At 41.4% G+C, this 13,967-nt stretch overlaps 1 protein-coding gene across 1 annotated transcript in view; it reads left to right on the forward strand.

Annotated features, from left to right (window-relative positions):
- Positions 1-9,063, forward strand: part of slc35e1 (solute carrier family 35 member E1) — a 42,773-nt gene extending 33,710 nt beyond the window's left edge. The window contains exons 4-6 of the mRNA XM_078198067.1: positions 3,087-3,212; positions 5,254-5,499; positions 6,334-9,063. Of these exons, the coding sequence (XP_078054193.1) occupies positions 3,087-3,212; positions 5,254-5,499; positions 6,334-6,576 (615 nt within the window). The 3' untranslated portion in view covers positions 6,577-9,063. The remainder of the gene's footprint in view (positions 1-3,086; positions 3,213-5,253; positions 5,500-6,333) is intronic.
- Positions 9,064-13,967: the final 4,904 nt, after the last annotated feature.

Consider the following 13,967-nt stretch of genomic DNA (forward strand, 5'->3'; position numbering starts at 1 on the left):
CGGTCAGCTTAACGTCTGTAGTAGGGAAAATGCTGGAATCCATTATTAAAGAGGAGATAGCAGGGCATCTGGATAGAAATGGTTCGATCAATCAGACGCAGCATGGATTCATGAGGGGAAAGTCGTGCTTGACGAACATGTTGGATTTTTATGAAGATGTGACTCGGGCGGTTGATGGAGGAGAGCCGGTGGATGCGGTGTTTTTGGATTTCCAAAAGGCGTTTGATAAGGTGCCCCATAAAAGGCTGCTGAAGAAGATTAGGGCACACGGAGTTGGGGGTAGTGTGTTAAAGTGGATTGGGGACTGGCTATCCGACAGGAAGCAAAGAGTCGGAATAAATGGGTGTTTTTCCGGTTGGAGGAAGGTAACTAGTGGCGTGCCGCAGGGATCGGTACTCGGGCCGCAACTATTTACCATTTATATAGATGATCTGGAGGAGGGGACGGAGTGTAGGGTAACAAAGTTTGCAGACGACACAAAGATAAGTGGAAAAGTGAATCGTGTGGAGGACGGAGAAGATCTGCAGAGAGATTTGGACAGGCTGAGTGAGTGGGCGAGGATATGGCAAATGGAGTATAACGTTGATAAATGCGAGGTTATACACTTTGGAGGAAATAATAACAAATGGGATTACTATCTCAATGGAAACAAATTAAAACATGCTACTGTGCAAAGGGACCTGGGGGTCCTTGTGCATGAGACGCAAAAGCCCAGTCTGCAGGTACAACAGGTGATCAAGAAGGCAAATGGGATGTTGGCCTATATCGCGAGGGGGATAGAATATAAAAGCAGGGATGTCTTGATGCACCTGTACAGGGCATTGGTGAGGCCGCAGCTGGAATACTGTGTGCAGTATTGGTCCCCTTATATGAGGAAGGATATATTGGCATTGGAGGGAGTGCAGAGAAGGTTCACCAGGTTGATACCGGAGATGAGGGGTTTGGATTATGAGGAGAGGCTGAGGAGATTGGGTTTGTACTCGTTGGAGTTTAGAAGGATGAGGGGGGATCTTATGGAGACTTATAAGATAATGCGGGGGCTGGATAGGGTGGAGGCGGAGAGATTCTTTCCACTTAGTAAGGAAGTTAAAACTAGAGGACACAGCCTCAAAATAAAGGGGGGTCGGTTTAAGACAGAGTTGAGGAGGAACTTCTTCTCCCAGAGGGTGGTGAATCTCTGGAATTCTCTGCCCACTGAGGTGGTGGAGGCTACCTCGCTGAATATGTTTAAAGCGCGGATGGATGGATTCCTGATCGGTAAGGGAATTAAGGGTTATGGGGATCAGGCGGGTAAGTGGTACTGATCCACGTCAGATCAGCCATGATCTTATTGAATGGCGGGGCAGGCTCGAGGGGCTAGATGGCCTACTCCTGCTCCTATTTCTTATGTTCTTATGTTTTGTTTCCCCTGTCTTTCTGTCAGCTCCCTTTGGAATGCTCTCTTTCTTTTTCTTTAACCTCCAAATCCATTATTTGCATTTCTCTATTACTTTCCTCCATTTCAAGCTTTTTAAATTTTCTTCTATTTTGATATCTAGCTGTTTCAATTGTAACTGAATCCTGGCCAATTCAAGTGACTCGCCCTGTGGAGAATTTGGTTTCTTGGGTATCTCTTCTAGTTTCAAACGCTGCCCTGGGCGAGCGAAACCTGGTGTGAGTTAAATGCTAGGATTTTTGGATGTGCTTAAGTTTACAAAGGGTGCGTGTTGGAGAACATGCCACAGTTAGGTTCTTGTTCCTAATTTCATATGAATTATATGGAAGATTCTTGATCTGTGATAAATCTGGTCTGTTTTGGGTTGCAATACAGAGGAATACAGAGGGCGGCACGGTAGCACAGTGGTTAGCACTGCTGCTTCACAGCTCTAGGTTCGATTCCTGGCTTGGGTCACTGTCTGTGTGGCGTTTGCACATTCTCCTCGTGTCTGCGTGGGTTTCCTCCGGGTGCTCCAGTTTCCTCCCACAGTCCAAAGATGTGTGGGGTTAGGTTGATTGGACATGCTAAAATTGCCCCTTAGTGTCCTGAGGTGCGTAGGTTAGAGGGATTAGCGGGTAAATATGTAGGAATATGGGAGTAGGGCCTGGGTGGGATTGTGGTCGGTGCAGACTCGATGGGCCAAATGACCTCTTTCTGCACTGTAGGGTTTCTATGATTTCTATGAATTTTACGATGGTTTTAATATTCATTGTGGTGGAAATTTGGAAGATATTTCATAGCTGTCCAAGGTTGAAAGTTGCCCCTTTGATCTCTGCCCAGATTTTCTTGTTAGAGAATTATGGACACTACATATTCCAGCACACTAGACCATGATCCATTTTTTGATTGTTGGGTAATTATGATCTGATTGGCATATCACAATGTATGACCTGTAGCACCTTAATGTGAATTACTGAAGTCTGAAGCCAGCTTGCAGCCAATGGTACTCATCTCCTGAAAACATTTATTGATGGTATTTTGCCAGATTTCAAACTCCCAAGCAGTGATTCAACATTGGATTAGAGTCCTTTGGATAAAGCAGTAAAATATAACCAGTAAAAGAACAACATACTGCAGATGCTGGAAATATGAAATAAACAGAAAATGCTATAGTGAGATACTGCCAGATATGGAGTATTTACTGCATTTTCTGTGTTTCCTTCAGTACTCATCAGAACTCATAAATTTGGTACAAACGTTTATATCCTTGATTTATAATAGGAATCTAGTATATGATGTAGATAACACCTGTGCATTCAATGTATGAATATTGGATATGGGTAATGCCCATCTTCCAAATGAATGTATTACCTTCTGTTCTCATCAACATAATGCTCAGGTTCATAAGGGTGATCTGATTGGGATCTGAACTCCACTTTCCTATCTGGCCCCCATGAGTCTTGACACCTTTTTCCATCAAACTCTGCCTTGAATAAATTCAATGATCAGCTCCACTGTTTTCTGGCTAAAAGAATTCCAGAGACTAACAAATCTCTTAAGAGAAAAACATCTCCTCATCTCTGTCTTAAGACCTTATTTTTAGACTATGTCCCCTGATTCTAGACTCTAAACATGCTGCTCATGTCTTTGTCCTTTGCTCCACCTATAGGTGCTGAGGGATACACGGATGCATCACCTTCGACTCCTCTATATCCTTGGATGTTATGCTGTCATCTTTATGGTTCCAACTTGGGTCCTTGTCGATGTGTCTGCATTTTTTGTAAACAGCTCAGTAGTGAGTGAATATCAATATTGATTTTTAAAAATTTATTCACAGGATGTGGGTGTTACTGGCAAGGCCAGCATTTATTGACCATCCCTAAGCTGAGTGGCTAGCTAATTGGCCATTTCAGAGGGCAGTTAAGAGTCAACCATTTTGCTATGGGTCTGGAGTCACATATAGGCCAGACCGGGTAAGGATTCCTTCCTTAAAGATCATTAGTGAACCAGATGAGTTTTTAACAACAATTTGATAGTTTCATGGTTACCATTACCCATTCTTTCTCTTTATTACCATATTTGTTTAATTAATTTAATTTAAATTTCCCAACTATTGTGATTAATTACTCCTAGTCTCTGCATTGTTCATCCAGGAACACAATGCAAATTTCTCTTTCCTTATGAATTATTTGTGACTCCTTGTTTTGGTCAAAAGGTGTAACACCTTCTCCATCGGCCCCATCAATTTTTGTCACAACCTTAAAAACCTCTTTCAGGTCATTCCCTCTTTTGGAGAGAAAAGAGCCCCAGTCTGCTCAACTCTTCCTGATAACCTTTCAGTTTTGTCTTCCCAGTATCATCTGGAATTCCATTTTGTACCTCCTTGAGTGCCTCTTTTTTATAATATGGAGACAAATTCTCCAAATGTGACCTAACTAAGGTTCTACACAAGTTTAATATCTCTATTCATCAATTTCATTCCTCTAGAAATGAACCTTGTTTTTTTCCTTGGCCTTTTTAATCTGCATCGCTATTCTGTGGTTCATGTATCTGTATCCCCAGAGTCTTCTGTGTCTCAAGCAAATTGATCATTTGTTTTTCTAAGGAGTATATGGACTCCTTGTTCCTCCTAATAATATGTACCACTGCACACTTGAAGCTTATTTGCCAATTAAATGTCAATTCTCTAAGTTTATTCATTTCTTCCTGTATTTTATCACAGCTCTCCTCTATTAATTTTACTCCAATTTAGTGTCCTTAAATGTCTCGAGTCTGTATTATTTATGCAAATGGTGAACATCAGTGGTTCCAGAACCCACCCTTGTGGAACACCTCTTGCCACACACCTTTAACCCATAATCTCTGTTTTCTTCCAAATTTCTATACATTCCACTACTTGTCCCCGACTTCACATAGTCTGATCTTGGTCATGAGGTAGTTATGCAGTACCTTATTGGTATACCATTATGCTGGTTTACCCTTTCCAGAATTCAAGTTTGTCAAGCATGATCTTCCCTTTTGAGGTCTTTATTATATTCTCAATTTCTGTTTTTCATTTACATCGTGAGGATTCTATTATATTTCCTACGACAAACTTTGAGTTAACTCTGTAATTCTCTAGACTTATTCAATCTCCCTTTTTAAATATTGGAAATACACAGTTTGCCAGCCCTCTGGCACTATTCCATTTTCAAATGAATTTTTATATACATGCACTCGTCTCCGCTATCTCTGTGCAGATGCCATCCATCTGGACAGGGTTTTATCCTGTTTGATTGGTTCATCATTTATCTCTTCCCTTTCTTGCTTAAATGTCATGTTCGCCATATTAATCTCTCTGGTAAATACTGAGGCAAAGTAACTGTTTAATATTTCTGCTGCTTCACAGGCATAACCTGTGAGTTTATGGTGTGTCATTTCCCTAGCCTGATTTTTCTCTTGCGTGTCTTTTTATATTCCTTGGTATTTGATGTAGTTGCTTTTCTAATGTTCCAAATTGTTTCTTTGATTTCTTTCCTAACCTTTTTGTAATTTCCTTTTGCCACACTCTCTCACTGTCACTTTCTTTTCTTTAGTTTCAGGTTTGCACTTATTTCTTTATTTTGGTATGTTTTTACTGGCTAATGTTTTCTTGTCTTTTAATGAGATATATTTCTCCTGGACCTCCTTGATCACTGTTTTTATGTGGCCATAGAGGGAGGGAGTAAGGGTCAAAGATAAATTTGAAAATATAAACCTTTGTGGGAGTTAATGGTGGGAGAGAGAATAAAGCATTTTTTGTGCAATATGTAGTGACACATATACCATGTCACTGAGCTGTTGCTTGTCTCTTCCAGACAGATGTCTCCCACTGGTACTGGACACTCATATTGCTACTCATCAGTGGCTTCTGTAACTTTGCTCAGAACATGGTTGCCTTTAGTATCCTGAACCTCATCAGTCCACTCAGCTACTCTGTGGCCAATGCCACCAAGAGAATCATGGTGATTTCAGTATCGCTCATCATGCTGAAGAACCCAGTCACCTCCACCAACATCATGGGGATGATGACTGCCATTGTGGGGGTGTTTGCCTACAACAAGGTGAGTCTGCCTTCTTTTTCCTAAATGAGAGAGTGTTTTAATGTACTGTTTCCTCATGCTGATAGTTTATACTGAGATGCAAAGCCCTGCTGATCTCTAGTCTGTTGTCAGATCCTTGCATGTGAACATGACCGACTATTTTTATACACACAATGGACAAGGAATGCTGTGTGGATTGAAGCACTCGTGTGGGACAGGGAATGTCGTGTTTGGATTGTTGCACTTGGGACAGGGAACGTTGCATTTGAACTGAGGCACCCGGGACAGAGATGTATTTAGATTGAGGCAGACAGTATAGGGAATGTTGTATTTGGATTGTGACACTCGGGACAGGGAATGTTGTGTTTGGATTGTGACACTCTGGACAGGGAATGTTGTGTTTGGATTGTGACACTCGGGACAGGGAATGTTGTGTTTGGATTGTGACACTCGGGACAGGGAATGTTGTGTTTGGATTGTGACACTCGGGACAGGGAATGTTGTGTTTGGATTGTGACACTCTGGACAGGGAATGTTGTGTTTGGATTGTGACACTCGGGACAGGGAATGTTGTGTTTGGATTGTGACACTCGGGACAGGGAATGTTGTGTTTGGATTGTGACACTCTGGACAGGGAATGTTGTGTTTGGATTGTGACACTCGGGACAGGGAATGTTGTGTTTGGATTGTGACACTCGGGACAGGGAATGTTGTGTTTGGATTGTGACACTCGGGACAGGGAATGTTGTGTTTGGATTGTGACACTCGGGACAGGGAATGTTGTGTTTGGATTGTGACACTCGGGACAGGGATGTTTAAAAATTCCCACTCATTTTTTGTTTCTTTTTAAAACAGGCTAAATATGACGCCAACCAAGAAGCCAAGAGAAAGTTGCTTCCAGTCACCTCTGGCGACCTTGTGTCTCTAAATCAGCATCAAGAACTGTCTGTTGATCAGAAAGGACAGATGAATGGGACTGTGCTGTACCCTCAATACACAGAGTACCAGTACGGACGGAATGGCCTGCTGGCTGAACAGTTGCAGCACAACCGGCAGAGTTCCGGAACCACCTACATTTCCAACCGATTTGACATCTAAACACTTGACCAGAACCATCTAACTTCCACCTTTAACTTATTCTGCATACAATCGGAAACTCCCGGTTAGCCAATAGTTTTTAGCAAGATGTCTCAGTCTGAGGCCCTATATTTTTTTTATTTTAAGGTAATGGTGCAAACACTGTAACTCTGACTTGATGAAGATGCATTTTGCACCGTGTGTGTGTGTGTGTGTGTGTGTGTGTGTGTGTGTGTGTGTGTGTGTGTGACATTCATTGTCCAGAAATTGTTTAGGGTGGGGGGGAGAGGGCATGAAATGGTTGACCAGTATGAGGTGATTACTTCACAGAGTAAGCAAGATTGTGGTTAAATAATCGAATATCTGCGCAAGAAAGCCACTCTGTAAAATGATGCAGTAAAGAGCCACGAACCCAACCTTTCCAGCCCAATATTAAATATAGCTCCCTCCTTGTGTGTGACAGAGTTGCAACTGAGTGCACCACTTGTTACTGAATCATTTCAGAAGGCTGTGTCCATCTTTATCTAATGGTGCAATTCCTCCGTTTTTCAAGGGGGGGGTGCATTTATCTATTAATTGTATTCTTTTTAGGCAGATAGATAATTATTTGGCTGTGATTAATGAATTGAAGAGTATTGATCTAATGATTCCAATAATTACTATACCATAATGTAAATATGAAGCATCCATGAGTTTTTCATTGTGTTGGGAAAAGGGAAGTCTCAACACTTTGAAGTTGAGATGTACCTACACAGTATGCATGTCTCAATACCCCAACTTTTGTTTGTTAATCATACATTCCCTGGTCACTTCAGATTTAATCTGAATTTAAATAATAATGGGTGGCACGATGGCACAGTGGTTAGCACTGCTGCCTCACAGCTCCAAGTTCAATTCTGGCCTTGGATGACTCTGTGGAGCTTGCACATTCTCCTGGTGTCTGTATGGGTTTTCTCTGGTTCTCTGGCTTCCTCCATGGTGATGGCCATGTTAAATTGCCCCATATCACCCAAGATGAGTAGGTAAGATGAATTAGCATGGTAAATGTGTGGGGTTAAAGCGATAGGGTGAAGAAGGCCTGAGTAAGACTCTCTGTCAGAGAGTTGGTGCAGACTCGATGAGCCAAATGGCCTCTTTCTGCACCGGAGGGATTCTATGATTCTTGATGTGTACAGTCTTGATGGACTCCATTCTGATTGCACTCAATGTAAATAGTCCAATTTAACATCCGATAGCAACTCCAAGTTTCTGTGAGCTGTTAAAATTAACATTCAGATATGGTGACCAAAATGTTGGTTGTACAGTATCCTTGTCATGTCCCCCACAGTTCTTTAATTGAATCAAATTATACCAAATTAGACGGGCTTAGTGGTAGCACTCTTATTTCTGAAGTTTGTGGGTCCAGACCCTGCTCCAGAGATTTGAACACAGAATCTGAGCTGACTCTTTGATGCAGTACTGAGGGAGTTCTATAATGTGAAAGACACTATTTTTTCAAATGAGACTTTCAACAAAGGCCTGGTAATGTTACTGGATGTAAAAGACCACATGGCAGTATTCAAATAAGAACGGGGGGAGTTCTCCCCATTGTTCTGAACAATTTTTATCCCTCAACCAATGTCACCAGAAATAAATCAGGTCGTCATCTCATTGCTATTTGCATTCAGTAAGGTCCCATAAATTAGTTGATGCAGCTCCTACATTACAACAAGAACTACAGTTTACAATTAATTAGTAAGTGCTTTGGGTGTTTGTGTAAATCACTAGGTAGTTGTAAATTACTTCAATTCAGTCAGTTTTGCTAGTAATACAAAGTTAAAATCTGTATTGGTTGAGCACATGGTGAGATATCAGCCTCCAAAGTTAGCTGAAATCCGCTATGCAGTAATAAATGGGTTGGTGTGCAAGCTGCAGAATGGGAATAATTGTAATCACTCAATCCTTTCTAAATGCCTGTGAAGATTTTTTTTAAACTTTGAATCTGAAATAAAAGCAGAAATTGATAGAGCTACAGGCAGCAACTCGGTCAGCAGCTGTGAAGAAGCTGTTTTGGGTGTGTAGCTTCTCATGTGAGGTGTACACTGAACATGAACATGCTGCTTTTCTTCACGGGTGTAGGCCAATCCGCTGTTTATTTCCAGTATTTCCTCCTTTAATCCCAACAGTTCTGTGCTGTCCATGAATTCCCCAGAAATCAGTTCCCTTTAGAATCACTCCTCCATGCACTATCTATAGTCCAGGAGTAAGCTCATTCTGAATTGCTGTAAGCCAAAGTGTTCCATGAATCCAATAACCGTTGGGAAAATTATTACAAAATTAACGGTTAAAATTGCTTCACAAAAGAGACTGGTAAACTGCAAATCCCAGAATTGTCAAATATTAGCGTCAGTGGCCAAGTTTCTGACCTTGTTGGAAGTGAGCACTGATCAAGAAACAACATCACTATTATTGAGAGATCAACGGTGGTACCAATACGACTGATTAAAAGGAGAGTGTTTTCTGTACTCACTCAACATAGTCTTGTTGTGCTTGTTTCCCCATTGTCTCTTGCATTTGTTTTATGTTGCAAATAGCTACACTTCTCACTTTTCCAATTTCTTTCTCTCATGTCTCTCTACATTTTCTCTCTCGCTGCATTGGTCACACATTGAATCAGATAAATTATAGCGAGTTTAAATTTCCCCAAAGTTAATTTCCCATTTTCCTTTAATGTTCATGCTGACTGTTGATATTGCAGCATCTGTGCAGTGTTTGTGTGCATTCCTTAAATTACCTCAAACTGATGTATTGCATAATTCTGAATGCTATAAGTGGGAGAGATATTTTTATGTTCATACTTGTCAGTTGAAACTAATCGGTAAACAGTTACCTTTTCTAAAGTTTCACCAATCTCAGTGTGAATGAAGGTGGTTGGTCTGACTTGCTGTGTAACTAAGATGTTGAGGGAAGTTCTCTTTTATGCCTGGTGCTGTACCTGCTTTGACAGTGTTTCATGGTGTTAATAGAAAGAAATGGGGAAACAATGTCCCTCCTTTGCTTAGTCCTTCTCTCAGCTTGACGATTCAGCACTCACAGCCTTTTAAAATGAGAGAGAATCTTTAAATAATTCCCTTCCCACCGCCATAGTGACCAAGTCCATTGCCTGTACATCTGTGTCAAAAGTTCAAATGGCAGGGAACATTTGAAATAATGTCCTATTTGCCCAGTTTTCACACACCACTTGCTGTAATTCTTCCGGCTGGCAATTACACTCTTCAGAGTAAATGTAGAGATTAACTATGATTTTGAATGTTATAGGGTCTGATTTAATGAAGCCTTTTTATTGGTAAGGATTCATGCTCTTAAACTGAACGCACAAACTGCCCCCAACCAACTTCCTCCAGGAACTGTGAAAATTCTGTCTTTGTCCCTGCCCCACCTGTGCTGTGAATTTAAACTCTGCAATTTATTCCTTACAGTACAGACATTTATTAGCATTTGTGCCGAGCAGGATCTTGCTGTGCACAAATTGGCGACTACATTTCCAGCTTTTCAACAGTGACTACACTTCCCAAGTACTTAATTTATTGCAAAACACTTTGGGATGTCAAGATCATGAATAGGCCTCTATATACACAAGTCTTTCCTTTCAATAAAAAAGTCAACTTATTGTGCCGATTAACCTATACATTTCTCCAGGGGCCACCATGACTGCACATTGACATTCAATACTTTCAATCATGGCAATGTACTTATTTTCAATCAGAAACCACATGCACTGAATTTGTAAGCCTGCTCACAGATCTTGATAGTGCAGGCTTGAGTGAGTGCTGGAGACATTACCCTGTAAAGGTAAGGTTACCCAACCTTACCTTTACAGCCAGCTGTGGAATAGCAAATGAAGTGTGGTGTCATCCATAGTGTTCATGTCCTCACCGAGATTTAACATGGGCAATCCGCAATTCCATGTTTTCTGCCTCCTCTACATGCACACAATTGTTTGATCAGATAGAGATGGCACTTATTTAATGTGTTTTGTAGCATTTACTTTTGTAAATACTGTAGAAATTTGGAGCTAAATCTACCTCTGAGGGTTTACTTCGGGTTGTAGTGGTTACACGTAGGTGCCCGTGAATGGTATTCCTTGCTTATATATCACTGGGGTGGATATAGAACCGAACTCCAGTTTGCTTATGTTTATAAGATGGGCAATTTTGTAACAAAACCTTGTCACAGATATAGGAAATCAGGGTTTGCTTTTCTAATTGAACTCAAAAGTCATTGTGTGATGTACAGTCTTATGTAATCAGTAGAGAGCAGGAGCACCAAGTGACCAGATGTTGGCCAGACATTTTTGGGGTACAGGCAGCCTAGTAACTCAAGAGATTTAAGGTTGATGGTGGTTGGGTAATTGGTAGGTACAAAGAGCTTGGGTTACACGGATGAAAGTTAAGAGTTACAGAAAACTTGGTAATTCAGAGAACAGATGAGATGCTAGTTTCCCATTTTCAATTCCCACTTCAAAGTTCACCTTTTTAATCAACAACAGGAAATGTCATGCCCCTTTTTTACAAGTCTCATTCATTTTTAGATTGAAATCTTTGGCCTTTGCAGTTTTCAAGAAGGAAGTGTTACTGTGCAATTCATCACTGTTCAAAGCTTTGCTTGTTTTTTTATATAAATTTCACAATGTGTGATTGTATCATTCTCTAATGTTGCAATGAAAATTGTGCTCGACATCCTAAAAGTGAATTATTGAAATGAGTAAATTCAGTCCTGGGACCTGGTTTAGGCTCAAAAGTATGGGACTAATTTCCAATCATGTGGAGATGGAATGGTGAAGTTCTGAGTGGTTATGCATGTTCCTTTTTCTGGCAGTGATGTGGCTGCCCAATGAAACAGCACCACCTCCTGTCAGAAGATCAATACTTCAACAAATGACTGCAATTCCTGATCTGAAAATAGATTCGCTTGGCGTGATCTATCACCCACAATGACACAGCAAAGTGTGAAACACTTCACCCAACCCCATAAATATTTGATCTGTTTAAGAATTTTTTTTTAAGTATCCGTTTTCGTGGCAAGTGGCCTGTTCTGGCGAAGAAATTTTTGTTCCGAATCTTAATACAAAAGCAAAATAATGTAGCTGTTGGAAATCTGATATTAGAACAGAGAATGCTGGAAACATTCAACAGGTTTGGCAGCATCTGTGGCGTGTTACAGACCTGAAGCATTAATTCTGTTTCTCTCCCCTCAGATGCTGCCAGACCTACTGAGTGTTGACAACATTTTCTGTTTTTATTTGTTCCAGACTTCCTCTACTTTATTCCCATCAAACAGCAGATGAAAGGGGTAATTTCCTGGGATTAAATGAAATTCTCCCTCTTTGCTCTCTGCTGCTATCTGATTATTTAAAATAGCTTCTGACCATTATTTGTTCTAAATACAACGAGGCAGTGGGACTTGTTTAAAACTGGATATCTTTAGGATTATTCCCTTTTTAAAGCCATTTACCTCTTGATCTTATTTTAAGTGCAACATGTGTAGTTTGTATCATTTTTAAATGTATAGATGTTTCCAGGTCCATGTATTATTGCAGGTTTCCCCACACTGCAGTATTGTTTCTCGAGCTCGATGGTTGGAAGTCTGTGGAGGTGAATGTGTGTGTGCCAATGCTCATTAGTGTATCATGTCTATCTATATTTCAAAAACAAGTTTTGATGGGGAAAAAAATGTAACATTTAAATTAATAAAGTGAAACGAGAAGCCAGTGTGGGATCTTTATTGAACAAACAGCGAGGGTTTAACCCAAAATTTCAGCAAGCAGTAGGTGGTGTTGTGGGTACATTGCATGTGGATTGCACCCAATGGAACTCCAATGAGCACAATGTTCCACTTGCTGAGATCTTGGTTGCATCAGTCTAAATAGTTTCTAGATTCAAACAGAACACTGATATTTACTTATTTTTATTCTTGTAAATCCAAAAAAATAAGGTTATAATTCTCAGCAAAGGCTAAACAGACTGGGGCTCTTTCTCCAGATAAGAGAAAGCTGAGGGATCACCTGCTTGCGGGCTTCAAAACTGAAAAGATTAACATTGAAAAGATATTTCTGCTTTTGGGAACCAAGGGAGATAAATACGAGAATCATTAATAAATCTAAGAGAATTTAGAAACATAGAAAAACTACAGCACAAACAGGCCCTTCGGCCCACAAGTTGTGCCGACCACATCCCTACCTATAACCCTCCATCCTATTAAGCTCCATGTACTCATCCAGGAGTCGCTTAAAAGACCCTATTGAGTTCGCCTCCACCACCACTGACGGCAGCTGATTCCACTCGCCCACCACCCTCTGTGTGAAAAACTTACCCCTAACATCTCCCCTGTACCTACCCCCAGCACATTAAACCTGTGTCCTCTCGTAGCAGACATTTCCACCCTGGGAAAAAGCCTCTGAGTCCACCCGATCTACGCCTCTCAACATCTTATATACCTCTATTAGGTCTCCTCTCATCCTTCGTCTCTCCAAGGAGAAAAGACCGAGCTCCCTCAGCCTATCCTCATAAGGCATGTCACTCAATCCAGGCAACATCCTTGTAAATCTCCTCTGCACCCTTTCAATCTTTTCCACATCCTTCCTACAGTGAGGCGACCAGAACTGAGCACAGTACTCCAAGTGGGGTCTGACGAGGGTCTTATATAGCTGCATCATTATCCCCGGACTCCTAAACTCAATCCCTCGATTGATAAAGGCCAGCACACCATACGCCTTCTTAACCACCTCCTCCACATGCGGGGCCGATTTCAGAGTCCTATGGACCCGGACCCCAAGGTCCTTCTGATCCTCTACAGTACTAAGAGTCTTTCCCTTTATATTGTACTCCTTCATCCCATTTGACCTACCAAAATGGACCACGACGCATTTATCTGGGTTGAAGTCCATCTGCCACTTGTCTGCCCAGTCTTGCATCATATCTATGTCCCTCTGTAACTTCTGACATCCCTCCAGACTATCCACAACCCCTCCAGACTATCCACAACCCCACCAACTTTCGTGTCATCGGCAAACTTACCAACCCATCCCTCTGCTTCCTCATCCAGGTCATTTATGAAAATGACAAACAGCAAGGGTCCCAGAACAGATCCCTGGGGCACACCACTGGTGACCGACCTCCATTTAGAAAAAGACCCATCTATACCCACTCTCTGCCTCCTTTGGGCAAGCCAGTTCTGGATCCACCGGGCAGCAGCAGCCCCTTGGATCCCATCCCTCTCACTTTTTCTAGAAGCTTTGCATGGGGGCCCTTATCGAACGCCTTGCTAAAATCCATATAAACCACATCTACCGCCTTCCCTTCGTCAATGTGTTTAGTCACATTTTCGAAGAACTCCACCAGGCTCGTAAGGCACGATCTGCCCTTGACAAAGCC

The sequence above is a fragment of the Mustelus asterias genome, chromosome 26 (assembly GCF_964213995.1).
Source record: "Mustelus asterias chromosome 26, sMusAst1.hap1.1, whole genome shotgun sequence".
NCBI lineage: Eukaryota > Metazoa > Chordata > Chondrichthyes > Carcharhiniformes > Triakidae > Mustelus > Mustelus asterias.